Genomic DNA, 19976 nt, shown 5'->3' with positions numbered 1-19976 from the left:
AAGTTTGTGGAAAGCACAATAAAAAGGAAAGTCTTCAAAGGGGAGCCGGTGAGTGTGAGAGGCTGAAAAACCCTGTGTGACTTTGATTGTGAGTGCTAGAGGAAGAATGTCTTTTCCATCCAGCTTTAAAGTATACATTGTATCGGCATGGTCACGTTTCTTTAAAGAAGGGATGGGACCTTTTCGAAAGTCTACATGTGAAATATACTTTAAAGTAAACAGCCTCTGTGTCAAAAAGGAAGACCTCTAGAAAAGGGGAGCTGTGTGAAGCCTTGAAATGTGAGCAAAAAAGCATTGAGAGGAAAGGGGAGCTATGAGAAGAGATGAAGTGTGAGCAAAAGCCCCAAGAAAAACTGTAAGGAATAATTAAGCATTGGGGTGGCCACCAGGCTGGAGATGGATCCAGGAGTGCCGAAGAAACCCCACCATAAAGAAGTATAACGGGAGGGTTTCCAGACAGGGGAGTGACTGACCGAGGAAACCCACAGAGATCCAGCAAAGGTTTAATTAAGCATCGGGGTGGCGCCTAGGCGGGAGAGTGATCCAGGAAGGCAGCAGAGACACCACCGTAAACAAATATACAGAGAAGGTTTCCAGGCAGGGGAGTGACCTAGGAGAACCACAGAAACCCAGTAAAGAAAATATGAAGAAACTATAATTTATAAAGAAAGTGAATGTTGAAAGATAATCTTATTTTGGCTAAAGGACCTAAACAAGAGGGCACAGCTAAAGCCAAGGGCACCTGGTTGTGCGACCTGTAATGGGTGGACCCCATTTGAATAAGTGAACTGTGTGGCAAGTTGAAATTGAATGAACCAAGAGGAGTCATTGAATATGGGTAAGAGAACCCTACAGAAGCAAGTTGAACTGTTATGTTTTGAAAAGTGGAACTTGACATGTTGAACATTGGTGTGAAAGCAAAGGAGTTTGAACTTGGGCAGGGGAAGCCTGAGAAACCCATCGAAGAGTGTGAACAAGAGGGCTTTGAGTTCAGGAAAAGGGAATCCGGATAAGCCCAAGGAAGTTTGTGAATTAAGATACTGTGAACAAGTGGTAAGGGAATCCTGAGAAATCTTTAGAACTTTTGTGAATCTGACTATCTTGAACTTGGGGAAGGGAGCCAGAGAAGATCTCCAACGACAAGTTGTTTTACTTTTGAACACCATTTAGTTTATTAAGATATGGATATTCCCTACACATGGTTATTGTAAAGTGAGGACAAGCATAGGTCATGACACAGACAGTATTTTGCTTTTGACTGACAGACTTAGACTCTCCATTAGTTTTCTTTTATATAAGGAACATTCCCACCTTAGAGATAGAGCAAGTTAGGTGTTGCACCATCCTGCCCCGTAAAATAAAGGTTTTTGAATTATACTTAAGTTGTCTGTGTCATCTTTTGATACCATGTCTGTCTCACATAAATAACACAGTGGCTGCTGGGGTAATGTCTCCCCTGCCCTAGCCTTGTTGAGGCTTCTCAAAGAACACAGTTTTCCTGTTGGAACGCCTCCCTTCCCCATTGCATTTCTCGGGCTGCTCAGACAGTTCAGGGTTGGTGGTGGAATGTCTCCCTTCCCCTGGCTGTTGTCATGTGGCTTTCCTTCTTGATAGACTTGGTTTACTCTTCTGTCAAGTACTATTGTGCGCTCCAATGTATGTCTGAATCTCTTCCCTGGGTTAGAGTCCCAGACCCTGTATTCTCGGCTTTTTTGTGGTTGCAGCTCCCAGACTCGCATCCCTTGTGTAGCTTTCCGTTCTGATAGACTTGGTTCACTCTCCTGCTAAGTGCTATCATACGACCAAAATATAATATTGTTTCTTCCCTTTCTTCAGTGTCCAAGACCCTGTATTTCTGGCTTGCTCTCCCCTTTTGGGCTTTCCACCACCTTCTTGGGGCCCCAGCACTCTCCCAGCGACAAACATAATTTCTCTTGCGGTCCGCAATCGTCTTGGGTCTTGCCTGGCAGCTGCAATCAGCTGTGGGGCTTCCCCGGCTCTCATGGTCGGCCTTATTGCTGAAGCGACAAACTTTCTGTGGGCTGCGCGGCTCTCCCTCCTCATGTCGTCCCTTAGTAAGGAGCGCCTGGAGCTTCCCTAGGCGGGGCTGTCAAGTGGTTCTCCCACGTCAGACTGGTCCCGGAGTTCATTGCTTCCTTTTTGGCATTGCAATCTGCTTTCTTCCCCTCTGAACCAAGCTGGCTATTGCGGCTCCTCCATGGTGGATGAACTTTGCAGTCCTTCTTACCTTTTTATGCATTTGAAATGCCCATATTGAATGAAACGCTTATCTTGGTTTTGCGTTGTGCTTGTTTTTCCTTTGCAGATCATCTTCGTCCAGTGTTATCCTTATTACTTTCCAGTGGGTTAAGTGGGATCCTCCTCGTCACAGTTTCTTTATGTACTCTGCATGGGTAGCCCCTACTCTTCCTCGTCTCAGTGTGTTCTACAAGGTTGGAGTCTTCCACCTTGCAGAAACTTATAGAGGTTGGTGTAAGGTAGGAGGATGAGGAGGTAGGAGTGGAGGATGGGAATTACCTAGGTTTCCCCCTGATAGTTGTCACTAGTCTCATAGGGGGTTTCCCTCCCCATGAGATCCCCCCCCACCCACTGAGTACCACCCACAGGGGGACTATCAAGTAGTGGCCTCACCTCCCTGGTTTCGTGGGCAGGGGCTCCCCAGATGGGAGCATTGACAATACCCTGGGATTCGCCACAGTGCACTTTACTGCTTTTGCTATTTTTGTATTTCCTGATATCTATGTTCTAGTGATTTTGTTATGCATAAAGTCATATAAAACTATATGTTCAGCAGCATCATGTTTGGAGCTGATGCAGAACCCTAGTGCCATCATGCAAGCATTAAAATAAATGCACTGTTAGTTTTGGATGCAGAGTGTACCTAGGTAGTGCTTGAATTTGCTTAACCCATCCAAGCGTAGTGCCCTAGATCGCACAATGTGCTGTTCTCTTAATTCATAATGATATCGTGGAGCACCATCCTGATTTTTGCAATTAAAATGCAGAACCCAAGGAACAAATACTTTGTTCTTATTTGCATTACTCGCATGTATTCCAAATATCATGTTCGGTGTAATTTGATTTTGTTAGCATAATGTGTATTTCTGATGTTTGTTAATCTGCTTAGAATCACATGCTGTGCATAGGTCCGACATCCAGTGGTCACTGCGGAGTATTGCATTTTGTTTTTCGTAGTCGAAAAGGGGACGTCGACAAGGCGTGTCTGTAACACTATCCCTATAGTGACGTGCGTTGTACCCACAATCCCTCACGCGTGAGGTCCCTCAGATTGTTTTTTTCCGCCCAGCTACTGGTCGCCTTTACGCGGAGCTCCTCGAGAGACATTGCAGATTTCATCTCCTCGACCTTTGGTCGTTTTCCTAGATTAATATAGAACATATCGATCCCCCCCCTCGACGCTGTTGTGAAGCTGTCTCTGCCGAGCAAGATCTTCGACGGAGGGGACGAGCGGAGGAGATCCTTCGGCGTTGCCGAACACGTGGCCTGGCCTCGCAGGCCAAATACAGTAGGGAGAGTGGGGGTCGTGGGACATCTCTAGTTCTTTTCTGAGAATGCCTTTCCTTTTCCCCTTCCTTTCCCTTGGGGTGGTTATCACGATTTATTGCCTCGGCTATGGAGAGGACACCCTTTAGGTTTTGCCCGTTTTGCAAGGGCAAGTTTACTTGGAAGGACAAGCATTCACGGTGTAACCGCTGCTTGCCCCTCGATCACAAAGAGGAAGGTTGCACGGCTTGTCGGCTTCTTAAGCCGAAAACTCTAAAAGACCGTAGGGTCAAGAGGTGGGCGGCCTACGCTATGTCGAAGGCCGACGCTCCACCCACCGTCGCTACCTCCGACAGTGACGAGGAACGTGATACCACGACCTCCGCTACGGAAGTCGAAAACCCCCCTAGAGAGCGCACACGCGCTTCGTCGTCTGTCCCCGGCCCCGACGGGCTCGGCTCACGCCCTGCTTATGGGGATGAACACCCCGGCGACATTGACGCACACAAGACCACACATAAGCACACAACCCATGGCTCTTCTTCGTCGAAGGCGAAGAGAGCATCAGCGCCCAAGGAGACGCAGGTTTCACCGGCGGCCTCCTCGGACCGTTCGGGTTCGAAGCCCCTCTCGCAACCGCAACTGCGACCAGCGACTGGGCTTTCGGCAAATAAGGGCGCCGCCCCCAAATCATCGGCCGGCGCGCATCAGCAGAAAGCGCATGCCGCCGTAGAGCGATCGACAACCATAACGTCGAAACCACAGCCCTCCGCTGACAAACGAGTCGCTGAGAGCTTGGCGAGGATCGTGGTAGCCGACGCCCACAAGCGTACGCCGAAAGACTCGTCGAGCGCTACGCAAAGGTCGAAAGACACGCCGAAAATGCCCAAAGAAAGACAGGGACGATCTCCTTCAGTCGAAGGGATTCCCAAAACACCTGAAGGCTTTTCGGAGGGCGACGGACACTTTCCTCGACGTTGTGGGAGAGGTCGAGCCGTTTTCAGCTACAAGACACCAATTTTCCCCCGCTAGACCGCTCAGGGGTACCCCATGAAACCATGGAAAGGCTCCATCTCTGCATGGAAAGAATGGAGAGGTTTATGAATACCCAGAACCCTCCCACTCCCAAGAGAATAAGAGAAGGGCCTCAGGAGGACCCCAGGGGCAAAATTCCGAGACTAGTCAATCCCCACCAGGACACAGCCTCAGACTTCCATAGTGTGTATGACCTCACTGGGGAAGAACATTATTTTGAGGAAGAGGAGGATTTTATGGACGAGGAAGAGGGACGGAACCAGGAGGAAGGTCTGGAAGACAGCCCAGACTTGGTAGGAGAAGGCTTCGGAGAGAATCCAGAAGAAGGACCCTTCACCCCTGGCAATCCCCATCAATATATTCCGACACTGATGTCCTGAACCTAAATCCTCCTGACAATTCACCTATTAGAAACACGTCTCCCATTGACGATCAGCCCACATTTAATGCCCTGTTGCGCAGAGCAGCAGCACATTTCGAACTGGACACTGGGGAGCTCTCCCCTGAATTAGACTTTGTGGAAAGAGTAATTAAGGAGAAACCCCCGGTCAGTCAGACCATTCCCCTCCTCGCTTCGGTGAAGAGAAGAATCATCCCTTCGCTGTCCACACCCGCACTAATCAGAGGGGTCAATCCTAGAATTGAAAAACTTTTCACTCCTTCACCCTCAGACCCGCTGTACATCAGGGGACATTCCATTCCGGATTCCCTGGTAGTAACCAACACAAGAAAGAGGGCAGGGGTACCACTTTCCACCAGTGAGGCACCACCTGACAAAGAGGGCAAGCGGTTATATGCCCTTGCAAAAAGAGTTACATCCTCGGCTGCCTTTTCGGCAAGAATTGCAAACAACAATTCTTTGCTCGCTAGCTATGCGGACGCGCAGTGGGCCAAACTGCGCAAAGACGCCGAAGAAGCGCCGGAACCATTACGCACACGCCTGCTTACAACTATTGGCGAAGGAACCCAGGTCAACCAGAGTATTGTAAAGAGCTCTCTGGATGCGGCAGAAACTGCGGGACATTCCCTAGTTCAGGGAATAATCCTAAAACGCCACGTATGGCTGCGCAACTCAGGGTTCAAACCGGAGACACAGGCGTCTTTAATAAATAAACCTGTTGAAGACTCAAACCTCTTCAGGAAAGCGGTGGATGAGGCTCTGGAGATGGCTAAAAAAGAGTTTGATACTATCAAAACTCTTGACCAGATCTCTAAGCCCTCTACCAGGCGCGGCTATGGCAACAAACGCTTTTTTTGTGGCCAACGCCAACAACAAAACCAGCAGCAACAGTACCCTGCCACCAATTTCCAGACCAATAGTGGCCAGTACAGCCAAAGAGGCCAGCGCCGGGGCAAAGGAAGAGGCCGGGGGTCCACCCCCAGAGGCTCCCAAGCCCCCAACAACACTAAGTGACGTGAAGATTCGCGTCCCCTCCCATGCAACACCGGTCGGGGGCCGGATAACATCCTTTCTTCCAGCATGGGAGGGTATAACGTCAGACCGCTGGGTACTTTCCACCGTAGCCCACGGATACTGCATCGAATTCAACAGTTCCCCAACATATAAACCCCCGAGGGGACGTCGCATGACACCGGAACATCTTGCCATCCTTCTCCAAGAAGTACAACTAATGCTGGAAAAAGGAGCCATAGAGGTCGTGCCTCTATCTCAGGTAACGGAAGGTATTTATTCAGTGTACTTCCTTGTACCCAAAAAGGATCTAACCATGCGCCCTGTATTAGATCTGCGCCCAGCGAACAAGTTTATCAAACCCCAAAAGTTTTGTATGGTGACCTTACAAGAAGTGATCCCACTGCTATCACAGGGAGATTACATGACAACATTGGACATGAAAGATGCATACTTTCATATTTTAATGTTGCCAGCGCACAGAAAATACCTCTGGTTCATGATAGAGGGCAAACACTACCAGTTCAGAGTGCTACCCTTCGGCATAGCATCTGCACCAAGGGTATTCACAAAGGTGCTGGCAGTGGCAGCGGCCCACCTGCGCAGGTTGTCCATCCCAGTTTACCCTTACCTCGACGACTGGCTCATAACAGGGGATTCTTAGAAACATGCTTCTCCAATACCCAAAAGACTGTAGACCTTTTGTTCCAGTTGGGCTTCTCCAACAACAAAAAGAAGTCCAGCCTAGACCCCAGCCAAATCAAACAATTCCTAGGGGCTCTAATTCAAACAAAGGACGGCCTCGTCTTCCCCTCCAAAGAGAGGGTCCAAAACATGCTGTTTCAGATCCCTCAATATGTGGCCGGTCGAGAGGTGACGGTACGCAAAGCAATGCGCTTGCTAGGCATGATGGCGTCGTGTATTTATTTGGTATCTCACGCGCGCCTGCGCATGCACCCAATGCAAGAGTGGCTCAACAGCCAGTGGTGTCAGGCCAGCGGACTATGGGACGATCTAGTGGTGGTCTCGCAGGCCTTAGTTCTCTCGCTACGGTGGTGGACAAAGGAAAACCTGGAAAAAGGGAAACCCTTTGTCACACCCGCGGCGGAAGCCACTCTAACCACAGACGCATCCCTCACAGGATGCGGGGCTCACCTATCCCATCAGACTGCTCACGGAGAGTGGACTCCGAACGTAGCATCCAAACACATCAATCTTCTGGAGCTACTAGCGGTGTTCAAGGCGCTAAAAGCCTTCCAGGAACACCTACAAGGCAGGACAGTTATGGTCCTTACAGACAGCACCACAGCCATGTATTACATCAACAAGCAGGGGGGACCCACTCTCCAGGACTGTCCAAACTGGCCCAAAATATATGGAAGTGGGCTCTCAAACAGAATATGTTCCTACTGTCACAACATGTACCAGGGGAACTCAATCTGCTGGCAGACAAACTCAGCAGGGATTTCCCCCTGCCCGAAGAGTACGAATGGCGACTGCACGAAGACATCGTCTTCGACGTCTTCACGCAATGGGGATTCCCAGAAATAGACCTGTTCGCAACCCTGGAGAACTCACAATGCCAAAGTTACGCCTCCAGGTACCCCCAGAACCAATCCAAGGGGAACGGTCTGTCGATTCAATGGTCAGGGAAATGTATTTACGCTTTTCCCCCGACTCCCCTTCTCAACAAGGTGGTGCACAAAATGCACCAGGAACAAGTAACCATGATACTAGTGGCCCCAATGTGGGCCCGACAGCCATGGTTGCTCACTTGATGGAGATGTCTCTATCTCCCCCAGTGAAACTCCCCTGCCCGTACAACATGCTGTCACAAGACAGGGGCAGGACTCTGCATCCATGCCCCCAGAACATGAACTTAGCAGCCTGGCTCCTGAGATCATAGAATTCGGACATCTACAGCTCCCGCAGAGATGCATGGACATCCTCAGGGAAGCCAGAAAACCTAACACTCGCCACTGCTATTCTAGCAAATGGAAGAGATTTGTCATCTGGTGCAGAGGAAAGAGCATCAACCCAATTGACTGCTCTCCCACACATATTGTTCTATACCTGACCCATTTATTGGATTCAGGTCTAGTGTTCAATTCCATTAAAGTCCACCTAGCGGCACTTTCTGCATACACCACTTCCCAACTCAAAGTGTCGTGGTGGAAGATCCCTGTTATAAAGGCCTTCATGGAGGGAGTAAGGAGAATACACCCCCTGATAGCTGACCCAGCTCCCGGATGGGACCTTAACGTGGTACTTACCAGACTCATGGGCTCACCATTTGAACCCATGCACAAAGCATAGCTTAAAGACCTCACTCTTAAGACTGCTTTTCTAATAGCTATCACCTCCATCAGGAGAGTAAGTGAACTACAGGCTCTTTCTGTTCTAGACCCCTTTGTTACAGTTCACAGAGATAAAGTGGTTCTACGGACTCACCCAAGGTTTGCTCCGAAATTCATCTCAAAATTCCACGTAAACCAGTCTATAGAACTACCAGCGTTCTTTCAAAATCCTTCCAACTTGGGAGAAAGGACTCTGCACACACTAGATGTCCGCAGAGCGGTCATGTTCTACATGGAAAGAACCAGACCACTGAGGAAGACTAATCAGTTCTTCGTCTCGGTGGCAGCAGGAAGAGAAGGGGATGCAGTTTCAAAGTCCACTATTTCTAGATGGATTGTTCAATGCATCACTCTCTGCTATACTCTTGCTAAGAGAGAACTGCCCTTTAGGCCAAGAGCACATTCTACTCGAGGCACAGGGGCGTCCATAGCATTCATTGCAAATGTTCCCCTTGAGTCCATCTGCAAAGCGGCTACCTGGAGCTCTGTGCACACCTTTACAAAACACTACTGTCTAGATGCACACTCTAGATCTGACTCCCAGGTGGGACAGGCAGTATTAAGACATCTTTTCTCTACTGTTCCTTCTCATAACCCACCGCCAACTCCGGGTACTGCTCGCTAGTCTATGCACAGCATGTGATTCTAAGCAGATTAACAAACATCAGAAGACAATGCATTACTTACCGTAAGAGCATTTCTGATGGTTGTATCTGCTTAGATTCACATGCGCCCACCCTTCCTCCCCGCTCGGATGGAAGGAACATAGACATCCTTTTTCTATATTTCTCTCTCTTTTTTGTACTCACTCATGTCTAGAAGGCTCCCTCAGGGCAGAAAAATACAAACAGAGGGACCTCGACGCGTGAGGGATTGTGGGTACAACGCACGTCACTATAGGGATAGTGTTACAGACACGCCTTGTCGACGTCCCCTTTTCGACTACGAAAAACAAAATGCAATACTCCGCAGTGACCACTGGATGTCGGACCTATGCACAGCATGTGAATCTAAGCAGATACAACCATCAGAAATGCTCTTACGGTAAGTAATGCATTGTCATAGTGAACCAATCTTTCTACTAAAACTAAATATTAAATGGATTGCCTTTCTCCCGCAGATTCCTCATCTGATGGATATCCTCATACAGCTCTGCTGCTTTGGAAAAACTTTGACATGTGGTGTAGTGGACCTCGACTCGATTGTTGATCCTTTTTGCTCAGTGCTTGATCGTCGGCTCCGGACGTGACATCAGGCTTTGTGTATATATACCACATCACTACGCCCCACACCTCCGTTCTTTCAGCACACTCGACACGCTGCTTTAGGAACTCAGTGATCGGGCCTTCGACTCTATTTGATGTTTTTTCACCAGAATTAGATTTTTTTCCTCATCCACCAGATGTCCGTTGCCCGTGTTTAGGGTTTCAAGCGGCGTTCTGACTGCCACTCCAAAATGTCGTTTACCGACCCATCCGAGATATGCCTCTGGTGCCACGGCATGGGTCACAACATGGAGGGGTTTATGTTGTGCAATAATATGCCCCTGCAATCGGTGTGTGAACGGGTGGCTGAACTTGCGCTAGGCTGACTGCCTTCAAAATCTCAAGCACGGTCGAGTGTCCGTCCTTGGAGGCGACAGCCGCGCTCCGTAATACCGACCCCTTACAAGCCCCAGTGCCGACGCCATCGGCCTCAGGGAAGCCTTTGGGCTTAACCCTGAAGAAGGTGTCAAAACCTTTGATGCTGGTGCCTTCCCGCGCAAAACAAGATTTGAGCGTCTCTGACGCTGTCCCAGTGCAACAGCCTCGATCAATGCCGACAGTCACCAAATCCTTTACCCCGCTCCCCCCGACCGTTTATTTTCAGCACTATGTCATCCATTTCCTGCGTCGATGACCAGGGAGGAGTTGATCCCATGTTCATGGGCACAGGGGGCATTGATTAATTTGGCGATCAGGCTCAGCTCTTAAAGCTGGCCCTGGGGCTTCATGATGCTAGCGGGCTGGACACTTCACCTGACCTGGAGTTTCTGTAAAACCAACCCTATACCCACACCGGAGCCAAGTTTAGGGCACTGGTAGAGAGGGTGGTTGACTGCAGGCTTCATCAGTGCCAGTTTAAGGGTGCAAACTTACAGATATACTGGACAAGGGTCCGGTTGCAGAACGGAAGATGCCTCTGAATCCAGCGATTGCCGACCCTGTAAGCCTCTCTGTGGCAGCATCCCTGCTCCATCCCCCGGTCAGCTCCACCATGACCGGAAGGTATGGGCCGGCAAGAGGAGACTCTTCATTTTTGGCTTCTCACCCTTCCCCGGAAGGTCTTGTCGTACAAGCTGCCACAGTCTCCTCCAGACCAGCATCTTCGACTTCAAATCTGACGCCTGATGGAGAACGCACGAGAATTGATGCCTTGGCCAAGGCAGTTTTCACATCAGGCAGCGTGGTTCTGAAAGCCACAAGTGGAGCTAGTGGTTTTGTGAAGTACCACGCAGTATATCCCTGATGAAAAAAATGCAAGACAGCTTCATACAGCTGTAGAGGATGGGAAAGAGGAGGCCGGGCAGTCGTTGCAAACAGGCCTGGACGCGGCCGACTGCATGGCCCGTTAGATGGCATCAGCGATTGCATTGAGGAGGCATGCCTATTTGATTTCTTCAGGCTTTTCGACTAGTGTCCAAAACAAACTGCTGGGCATGCCCTTTCAGGGCGAACTCTTTTCGGCCACAAGGCAGATGATTCCTTAGAGAAATTGAGGAGTAGAGGATCGCTTTGAAATCATTGGGCTTAGCGCCGCATCCGGCCAAACCTGCCTTCAGCTTCGCCTCAGGAAGGCGCCGTTCCCGCAGGCCAGCCAATGGCGGAAGCATTTCTTGTGCACCGTAAGGGGCAGGGGGGCTTCTAGAGGCCAACAAGCAGCGGTGGGGGCGGCTCTGTCCTCTAAACCGCTTTGATTTTGACCTCCCATGACAGCTGGCAGAGTATTGGCCCCAGTGGCGGGAGATTACTTCTGATGCCTGGGCACTGGAGCTCATGCGGTGGGGCTATTGTCTGCCCTTTTCAAGGAAATTTCCGGACAGACCCCCACCACCTTCAAGTCAACCGGGACAGGAGCTCCAGGAGGAACTGAGAGCCCTGATGTTGAAGGGTGCAGTGGAAGAGGTACTACCCGAGCAGAGAGGTTGGGGCTGGTATTTCCGGTATTTCCTAGTGCCCATGAAAGGAGGAGGTCTCCGTCCCGTTTTGGACCTCAGGGCCTTCAACAAGTTCCTGAAGAAAGACAAGTTCAAGTTGGTGACGTTGATAGAAATTCTCCACGCTCTAGAATTGCAGGACTGGCTGGAGTCTATAGATTTGCAGGACGCTTGTTTCCATATCCCGATACATCAAAAGCACAGGAAGTTCCTGAGGTTCCTCAGAGGGGACATGCACCATCAGTTCAAGGTGCTTCCCTTTCGGTAGACCTCTGCTCCAAGGGAAGACCCTTGGTGAAGACGCCAAGCTCATGGCAGTAGTCGCTGCTCACCTCAGGAGATCCGGACTCCATGTATTCCAGTACCTGGATGACTGGCTGATCCGGGGGAAGTCGGCGGAGTGGGTTTTGTCTCACCTGGAGGACACCTGCTCACTACTCCGCATGCTGGGCTTCTCCCTGAACTTGAAGTCCCATGTGACGTCAGTCCAGAGGCTCCAATTAATTGGAGCAGTTCTAGACAATCGAGTGGGGAAGGCCTTTCCTTCCCCCCGTACCACTGAGGAGACAGCCAACAGCATTGCGCAGATGGTGAACCTGTTCCGGAACCACGCCACCTTATCAGCATCTTCCCTCCTCCGCCTTTTAGGCCTCATGTATCTTTCTAGTGGCCAGGCTGCGCATGAGAACTCTTCAATGGCTCCTACAGGTCCACTGGTCCCAGTTTCTCTGTACCCTTTCGACTCCCTCGAGGTATCCAGAACAGTGGTCGACGACCTTGGTTGGTGGGCCAACAGCAGAACTCTCATGACGGGGGAGCCCTTCTGGCTCCATGGCCTCAGGCCCAAATGGTCACGGATGCATCTCTGAAGGGTTGGGGCTGCGAGGACTTGCAGGTGAACCGTCTTTGGTCAGCAATGGAAGCCAGGTGGCACATCTACAGGCTGGAGTTGCGAGCCATCAGGTTAGCCTTGGGAGCATTTGCTCCGTCTATGAAGGGGACACATGTGCTGATTGCACTACCTGTACAAGCAAGGTGGCGTGCACTGCCCCCTCTCTGCATAGAGGTGATACAGCTGTGGTTCTGACTATTGGAGTACAGGATCTCGGTCTCGACACTCCATCTGGCGGGGACAGAGAACAGTTTGGCAGATGCTCTGAGCAGGCATAGCATGGTCTCACACTTGAGAAGTGTGCCAGGAAGTCCTAGAGGAGGTCTTCTCTCACTGGGGTATCCCATCAGTGGACCTGTTTGCCACTGAGTCAACAGGAAGTGCAGACAGTTTTGCTTGAGGGAATTCCCAGCGAAGGGCGCACTAGGGCAATGCGTTTCTGGTGGACTGGGCCTTCCCTCTCCACTATGCCTTCTCTCCAATTCCGGTCATTCCTTGGGTTCTCATGAGGCTCAAGGGGTTTTGTGCAACCATGATCTTGATCGCCCCAGACTGGGCAAGGAGGACGTCGTACTCTGGCATTCTGAATCTGACCACCTCTTAGGTTGCCTCAGTGCTTGGATCTCCTAACCCAGTCGGAAGGTCGGGTGCTTCACCCGAGCCCATAGACCCGCAACCTACATGTGTGGCTCTTGAAAGGATTAGATTTGAAGACTGGGACCTCTCTGAGGAGGTGCTTGAGGTGTTGCTGGCTGCACGCAGACCATCTACAAGATCTCTGTACGCGTGCAGGTGGAGAGGATTTGAAGTGTGGTGCAGGGAATGCTGGATTGATCCTATCTCTTGCCCCACCACTGCATTGATGGAGTTCCTTCTGTCACTGGCCTCAGCAGGCCTTCAGGTTACCACAGTCAAAGGATTTTAGGGGATGTTGTCTGTGTTTAAAAGGTCCACGGATCAGGGTTCATATTTCACGATCCCGGTGATGGCTCAATTCCTGTAGGGCCTTGTAAATGAATTTCTGTCAACTCCTTTTGTTGTCACAGATTGGGCTCTTAATCTGGTTCTAACTTTCCTAATGACGGCTCCCTTTGAGCCCATCCGTGCCTGTTCTTTGCAGCTTCTCTCTTTGATGACAGCCTTCTTAGTGACAATAAAATCTGCTAGGCGGGTTTGTGAATTGCAGGCCCTTTGTTGCAAACTGCCCTTCCTGTGGTTCTTTCGAGTGACGGTCTTGATGAAAGTAAGGCTGGGATTTCTACCTAAGGTGGTGTCCGGGTTTCATCTATCGCAGGCCATTGACCTGCCAGTCTTCTATCCAAGGAAGAGCAACATTTCCATCGACTAGATCCCAAATGGGCCTGAGTTTCTGTGCCGCAAGGACGTCTGAATTCCAGAAATCTGACCAACTCTTCGTGGCCTGTTCTCTAGCTTGTAAAGTAGTAGTAACGAAACAAACACTATCCCGGTGGATCGTTTTCTGCACAGTGGAGTGCTTCTGGCATCGGGGCACACTCGACTAGAGGGGTCTCTGCGTCAACTGCGGGAGTCCCGCTTGGGGATATTTGTCGTGCGGCTGCATGATCCTCACTTCACACTTTAGCTAGGCACTACAGTCTAGATGTTGCCAATGGGGCTGATGCACATTTTGGCCAGGCTGTGCTGCAAAATCTGTTAATGTAAATTTTTACCCGCTCCTTTGCCTCACTTCTTGGGGAGTATATCAGATGGGGAATCTGCAGGAGAAAGGCAATCCGTTGAAAGAGAAATTACTTACCATAATGTTCTTTCTATGGATTCTTCTCCCACAGATCCTCATCTCCCCACCCATTCATCCCTGCTCAGAATGTTTGGTGTTTGGTGCGCATCTCTTCTGTAGTGGGTTGACACCTGGTGATGGCCTTTTTATGACTGTATTCTGTCTTTCATGACCCATGTTTTTTCTCTCCAATCAAAAAAATCCTTTTCTGATGCTACAGGTTGTGGTGTCTTTCACAAGGTTTTTCTTCCCTTGGGAAGTTTATTGTTGTATTAACCTTTTATGGGCTGGTTAGCCTGCTTTTTTCTCTGTTTTCTTATGCAGCAGTCGAGCTCAGGGTAAAAAAAGGGAGAAAATGAGGTGTGGGGGCATAGTGACGTGGTATATATACAGCATCTGACGTTCTGTCCGGAGCCGAAGATCAAGCACAGAGCAAGACGGATCGACAGCCGAGTCGAGGTCCACTGTCGAAGTTGTTCCGAAGGAAGCAGAGCTGGATGAGGATATCTATCAGATATCTATCAGATGAAGACTCTGCGGGAGAAGAATCCATAGAAAGAACATTACGCAGGGTTCGAAATTGCCAGGAGCTGGGAGCTATTTAGCTCCTGGCTATATCCAAGGAGAACCTGGTTAGCTTGAAACCAACAGCTACCAGGAACTACTTTTGATTCATGCAGCAAGTGGTGCCATACAAACCTTACTATGTGTTATTAACTGTGTATGTTTGTGGATGTATATAAAGGACATTAGTACCCGGCGAGGGCGCAATCAGAATGAAACAACCATTCTGATTGGCCCTCGCAGAGGCATTACCCGGCTGGGAATCCCTCGGCCAGGATTCCACAGCCATTGTACCCGGCGGGGGGCGTGGCAGCCCCTCAGCCAATGATGAGGCTCGAAGCGGGGCCATCCCAGCTCCGAGCCTCCCCACGGCTGAGAGACTGCCTTCGCCCCCCGCCGGGGACTCAGGTAAGGCTTTTTTTTTTAAAATGTTTCCCTTTCCTCCGTCCTCTCCCCACCCCACTTACCTTCCGCCTCCTTTGTCTCCACAGGGGGACAATGGCAGCCACCAGTCGTGCAGAGGCTTCCATCGTCCTCCGCCAGGGACGCATGTACGTTTTTATTATTTTATTTTATTTTTTCCCTCCCTCCGTTCCTAACTCCCAACCCCACTTACCACTTAAGGGCCATTTAGAGTTTGCATCCTGCGCAAAGTTAGATTTGCTGCACAGTCTGTACTAGCTCCTGGTTCACCAGAGGTAGCTCCTGCCAAACTGGTTATGCCGGATACCCAGGAGCTGCTTTTTGCTCCTGGCCAACAAATCCCAATTTCGATCCTTGTTACAGTAAGTAATTTCTCCTTCTTTTGTCTATGTATTAGTGCCCACAGCAAACATTTATTTGCTTCTTTTGTTTCTTCCGTTTCCTTCACCTGTCATATGTGGTTATTCTTTACTTGGCTAGATGTGACTAATGCTCATCATACACTCTACCACTACAGGTGGTAACTATATTTTCTGTTTCTTGTATTCCATAATCTAGTATCATTGTTGATTGTCGCACTATAAAATGTTTATTACACTTTTTGATGGTCATGCCTATGGCCTTTTACCCCCTAACAAGTCTATTTAAGTGAAGAACCTATGTTGCTGTATTCAGATAATTCAGTAACCAGATGTACAATTAATAAATGTGGGTGACCGGGTAAATGAATTATGTCCAAATGATGCTTCCCAAAGTGAGACATTGCGGTGGGCCGCTGGCTGAAGCTTCCCCCTGGAATGTCGCCCTATTGTCCCCACCTCCACTCACCTGTACCCTGCATGCATGCCCAACTTACCTGTCCACCACCTGTCATATGGCTGCTAGGGAGAAGGATGATGCTCTCTTGGGTGTCGGCTCACACACGTCGCGCTTCTCGCTGGTGGCCGGCAGAACATAAACTGTGGAAACTGGCATCTAATTAGATCTACATCCCTAACAATTCACCTTGATCTTTGAGGATTGTCATGTATATTGTTTGCTAATAGAGTCTGAACACATATTATCCCATAGACAACCTAAAATGAAAGCCCTGGAAAATCCTCTGGAAAGACTGCATTTTGAAGAGGAACAGCATCACAAAAAGAGGACACATGTTTACTGAGGCGTGATTGGCCTACAATGTAACCACTTCCCATTCCACCTGTGCTTTGCAATTATTTTTCTGTAGTTCTCGGTAGATGGGGGTGTGCTGCAGCTTGTTGAAAGTGTATACAAAAAATATACTGTGACAAAGCAATAAAACAGTTCACCTAGTCTACTGTCCTGGGGCAAAGAAATGACACAGCAGAGGAGTGATACAAGGAATAAATAACCATCAAGATAGTGTGACGAACAAAGGAGTTAAATGCTAGATGGGGGTAATAAGTATTCTCACTACTAGTTCTAATTCCACACCACAATTTCTTATGGTGGTTAAAAGTATGACATGCAAGCCACAACAGAAAATGGAAACATCCCACGAAATTGAGAAATGGGGCTTGTCTCTTCTAACGCACAATATGGGGAGTCCCTGAGAAGGACTCCTGGATGGAAACAATGTGAAGCTGCACACATAGATTTTTGGCCATTGCCTTGGGTCGGTAAATTTTAGGAGTGTTTAGAATAAGAGTGCTAGATTTACAGGAAGTAGTTCAGACCTTTTTCCTTATTTCCAATCTGTTCTCCTGTATCAATCTAGTATAATCACATGCACTAACTCACTTTTTCTCTTTTTATCAATTTACCAGCCTCCTATGTACCAGCCCTCTGATGTGAGCCACGTTCCCAAAGACGAAATCAACCTCTCTCCACTGGCAGATAGGTTACCAGACTCTGAACTTCAGCAGCAGTGCTCTGTGGACGGAGCACCAAGCCTGGGTCACTGGGCCCCCAAAGAGGAGAAAGAAAGCCCGGCAGCACAACCTCTACTGGAGCACCAGTACTGATGACTCGAGAGACACTGCTACGGGCAGCACAGCGGAGAGCTGGCCCCCCATGGGGGAAGACAGCAGTGCCCGGCCGGCAATGGGTGCCAGAGACTCAGTCAGCCACAGCGTCTCTCTGACTGGCTGCTTCCATACCCAAGAAGCAAGGGGGCAATGACAAATTCTTTCAACACCCAATCATCTTGCCTTCCATGCTCTTCAGGTGTAGTCAGGGGTACACGGGTGGGAATGTGGCAATACTGACCTCCTTTTTCCTTTTTGAGGACTGAAAGAGGGAGGACTCAGTTATACTAGGAAACAAAGTTGACAATTCTGCTATTAAAGAAGCTCGTGAGACTCGGACACTTTTTGAAAGAGAAAATGAAAACTACAGACACTATTTTTTTCTGTTGGAGGGTTTTATTTTTTGTCTGATCTGTATTTTGTTTGAAAGAGAAATTTATAAAAAGAAATTTAAAACAATCTTGCATTGCATTGCACTTTATACTTCATCTGTAGGTCAGGGCTTGAGGATTTGTTCTATCCAGACTGATACAAATACATAATTATGGCCACCACTGAACTATCATATCCTCCTTCTGATCGGTTAAGCAGGTTCTGAAAGGCTTGTCGATAATGACTAATTTGACTGACCAAGGTGCATTGACATAACGCCTGTAAACCGCAACGTGTTTAATTTGCTGCATGGTCACTTGGGCTAGAACCTAGGTAACTGTCAACTGTGTGAAGTAGTTGTAACCCTTACAAAGCCACTTTGGCTTTCTTGTCCAAGCTTGTCCAAGCAGTTTTTCTTTACACCTATTAACTCCAGCAAGGCACAGGTTTTGAGGGCACATTCCTTACTTAGTAAGTTAAATGTGAGAAAACTTATATTTCTCAAATATGTATTTGTACCTTATTAGCCAACAAATAGGGCATCATTGTTTATAAAGGAAGCTTTTTTGCTTGATATTATTGTGCTCGCTAAACATATATTGACTAACTGCTTATCAAAAATAAGATTATTCTGCAACCTATTCAGAAGGAAGTTTACCTGCCTTGTGACAGCCAGGGTGGCATTTTTAGAAATTATGTTTCAGATGGAAAGTATCAAAAACAAATTGTGTACGGTCTCGTTTGATGCTTTTTATACATATGTACAAATCCACATTTTCTAATACTGCTGTCATATTTTTGCTGAAACAATGTAGTCTTTCCGTTGGCTCTAATTCTGGCTTCAAGAAGGAAAGAAAACTCTAAACTTGATTTCGGACACACTGTTCTATCGGAATGGCAAATCTTTTGAGGTCCAGAACGCATTTGTCTGTAGTGTCTGCTGTGAGGGGTCAGAAATGTGAGGCAGACAACTTTGTGAAGATTTTTCAAAAGATACCATTTTATTAACTCAACAGGTTAGATACACGCCTCACTATCCCTACTCTGACGCGGATTTCCCTGTCTAAAATAAACGAAAGGAAACAATCTGACAAAGGATCTCTGTCCCTCACCGTTATACAACCAGTAACTCAACAAGGTAGTGCATGGTAGTTCAAAGGCAACAACATTATAACAGTTAAGTTCATAATATGACAACAGTCTCTCATAATCCGGGTGAGTTCCCCTTCCCCAGATTCAAGTAGGATTGCGTTATAAAAAGAAATGAGGAAATCCTGGTTTGTAACAAAGTTCTAACACCGTTCTTTGTGACTCCAACTTGACAACAAAAAGTTCCAATATTCCAGTGGTTCAACAAAGGTTCTCTGTCTTCCTCTTGGAATAGTAAGATTTAAAGTAATCTTCTTCACATAATCAAAAAATATATCCTTACTTCATCAGTATTAAAATATATTGTCTTTGTCATGATGCTTTTGGCAACAACCTTGTATTTCTGAAGATATACACCACCTTTGCAGCAGTTTTATACAGTTCTTGCTTCAGCAATGAACGTTTGTCGGGACGTTTGTCGGGATAACTGGTTAACACCAATTCATAGCACTTCATCAACTTCTACCTGGTTTACTTCCATGCCAGGTCTACTACTTCAATCACAAATATTGTACTCCCATGCCAGGCCTACTACTACAAAGTTCGCTGTTCGGGTATACTCCCATACCCGAACAGTAATTTACAATCAACAAGTGCCTCTGTGGTTAAGATCAGATTACAACAGCTTTGCAGTGTTCATTACATTACAATGTCATGCTTTAAGTAATTCTGCAGGGAAGGCAACAGTCACATTGGTGCCCCTTAGTATTCCTTTGTACTTTCCAAAACCTGTTCAAGTAATGCTCCTCTCCTTCAGAACAACCTTTTCCAGAAGGGCAACTCTTGTTCACCCACTTCTTTATTAACCAAACACTGACAAGGATATGGTTTTATTGGGCTTCTTCCTTGCCTTTGACAATGTGGGTTTATACCAGCTTTTTGTATGTACTTCTTCAAATATGGACACTACGTCTTACAACCTTTGGAACTTTCGTTTGTCCCCTAATTGCAGTGCTTTTACTTTCTTTTGGCTTGGGTAATGGTTGTCTGCATTAGGTTCTAGGAGTATTGCCCCACCTTGTTGCTGGGTTCTGAAAAAACGTGCATGCTTAAAGGCACTGATAGTTCAGTATTCAAAATGGCCTTTGTGTCAAGTTCACGCATACACTAATGGATTTCTAATCTGAAAACACCTGTATCTAGCACATAGTTGGTGAACTTGCCGGTTAAAGAGTGTGCGTTCGATTCCGTCGCTGCTCATAGGTACTTTGTTTTAGCGGCTCCTCACAAACCGGTAACCTGTTCATTTCGGTGTGCTGCCGCCTGCGCCACTTGTACACAGAGCTTCCCTTGCTCCGGAGGCTA

At 48.1% G+C, this 19976-nt stretch overlaps 1 protein-coding gene across 2 annotated transcripts in view; it reads left to right on the top strand.

The window, feature by feature from the left end:
* PCNX3 (pecanex 3) overlaps positions 1-17609 on the top strand; it is a 1956057-nt gene extending 1938448 nt beyond the window's left edge. For both annotated transcript variants that reach the window (XM_069644841.1, XM_069644840.1), the window contains one exon: positions 16950-17609. In XM_069644841.1, coding sequence (XP_069500942.1) covers positions 16950-17147 — 198 coding nt within the window. In that variant the 3' untranslated portion in view covers positions 17148-17609. The remainder of the gene's footprint in view (positions 1-16949) is intronic.
* The last annotated feature ends 2367 nt before the right edge of the window (positions 17610-19976 follow it).

Source organism: Ambystoma mexicanum, chromosome 2p, assembly GCF_040938575.1.
Source record: "Ambystoma mexicanum isolate Mex_15411 chromosome 2p, UKY_AmexF1_1, whole genome shotgun sequence".
Classification (NCBI taxonomy): Eukaryota; Metazoa; Chordata; class Amphibia; order Caudata; family Ambystomatidae; genus Ambystoma; species Ambystoma mexicanum.
The sequence above is the reverse complement of the archived record's forward strand: the minus strand, read 5'-3'. Positions and strand labels throughout refer to the sequence as shown.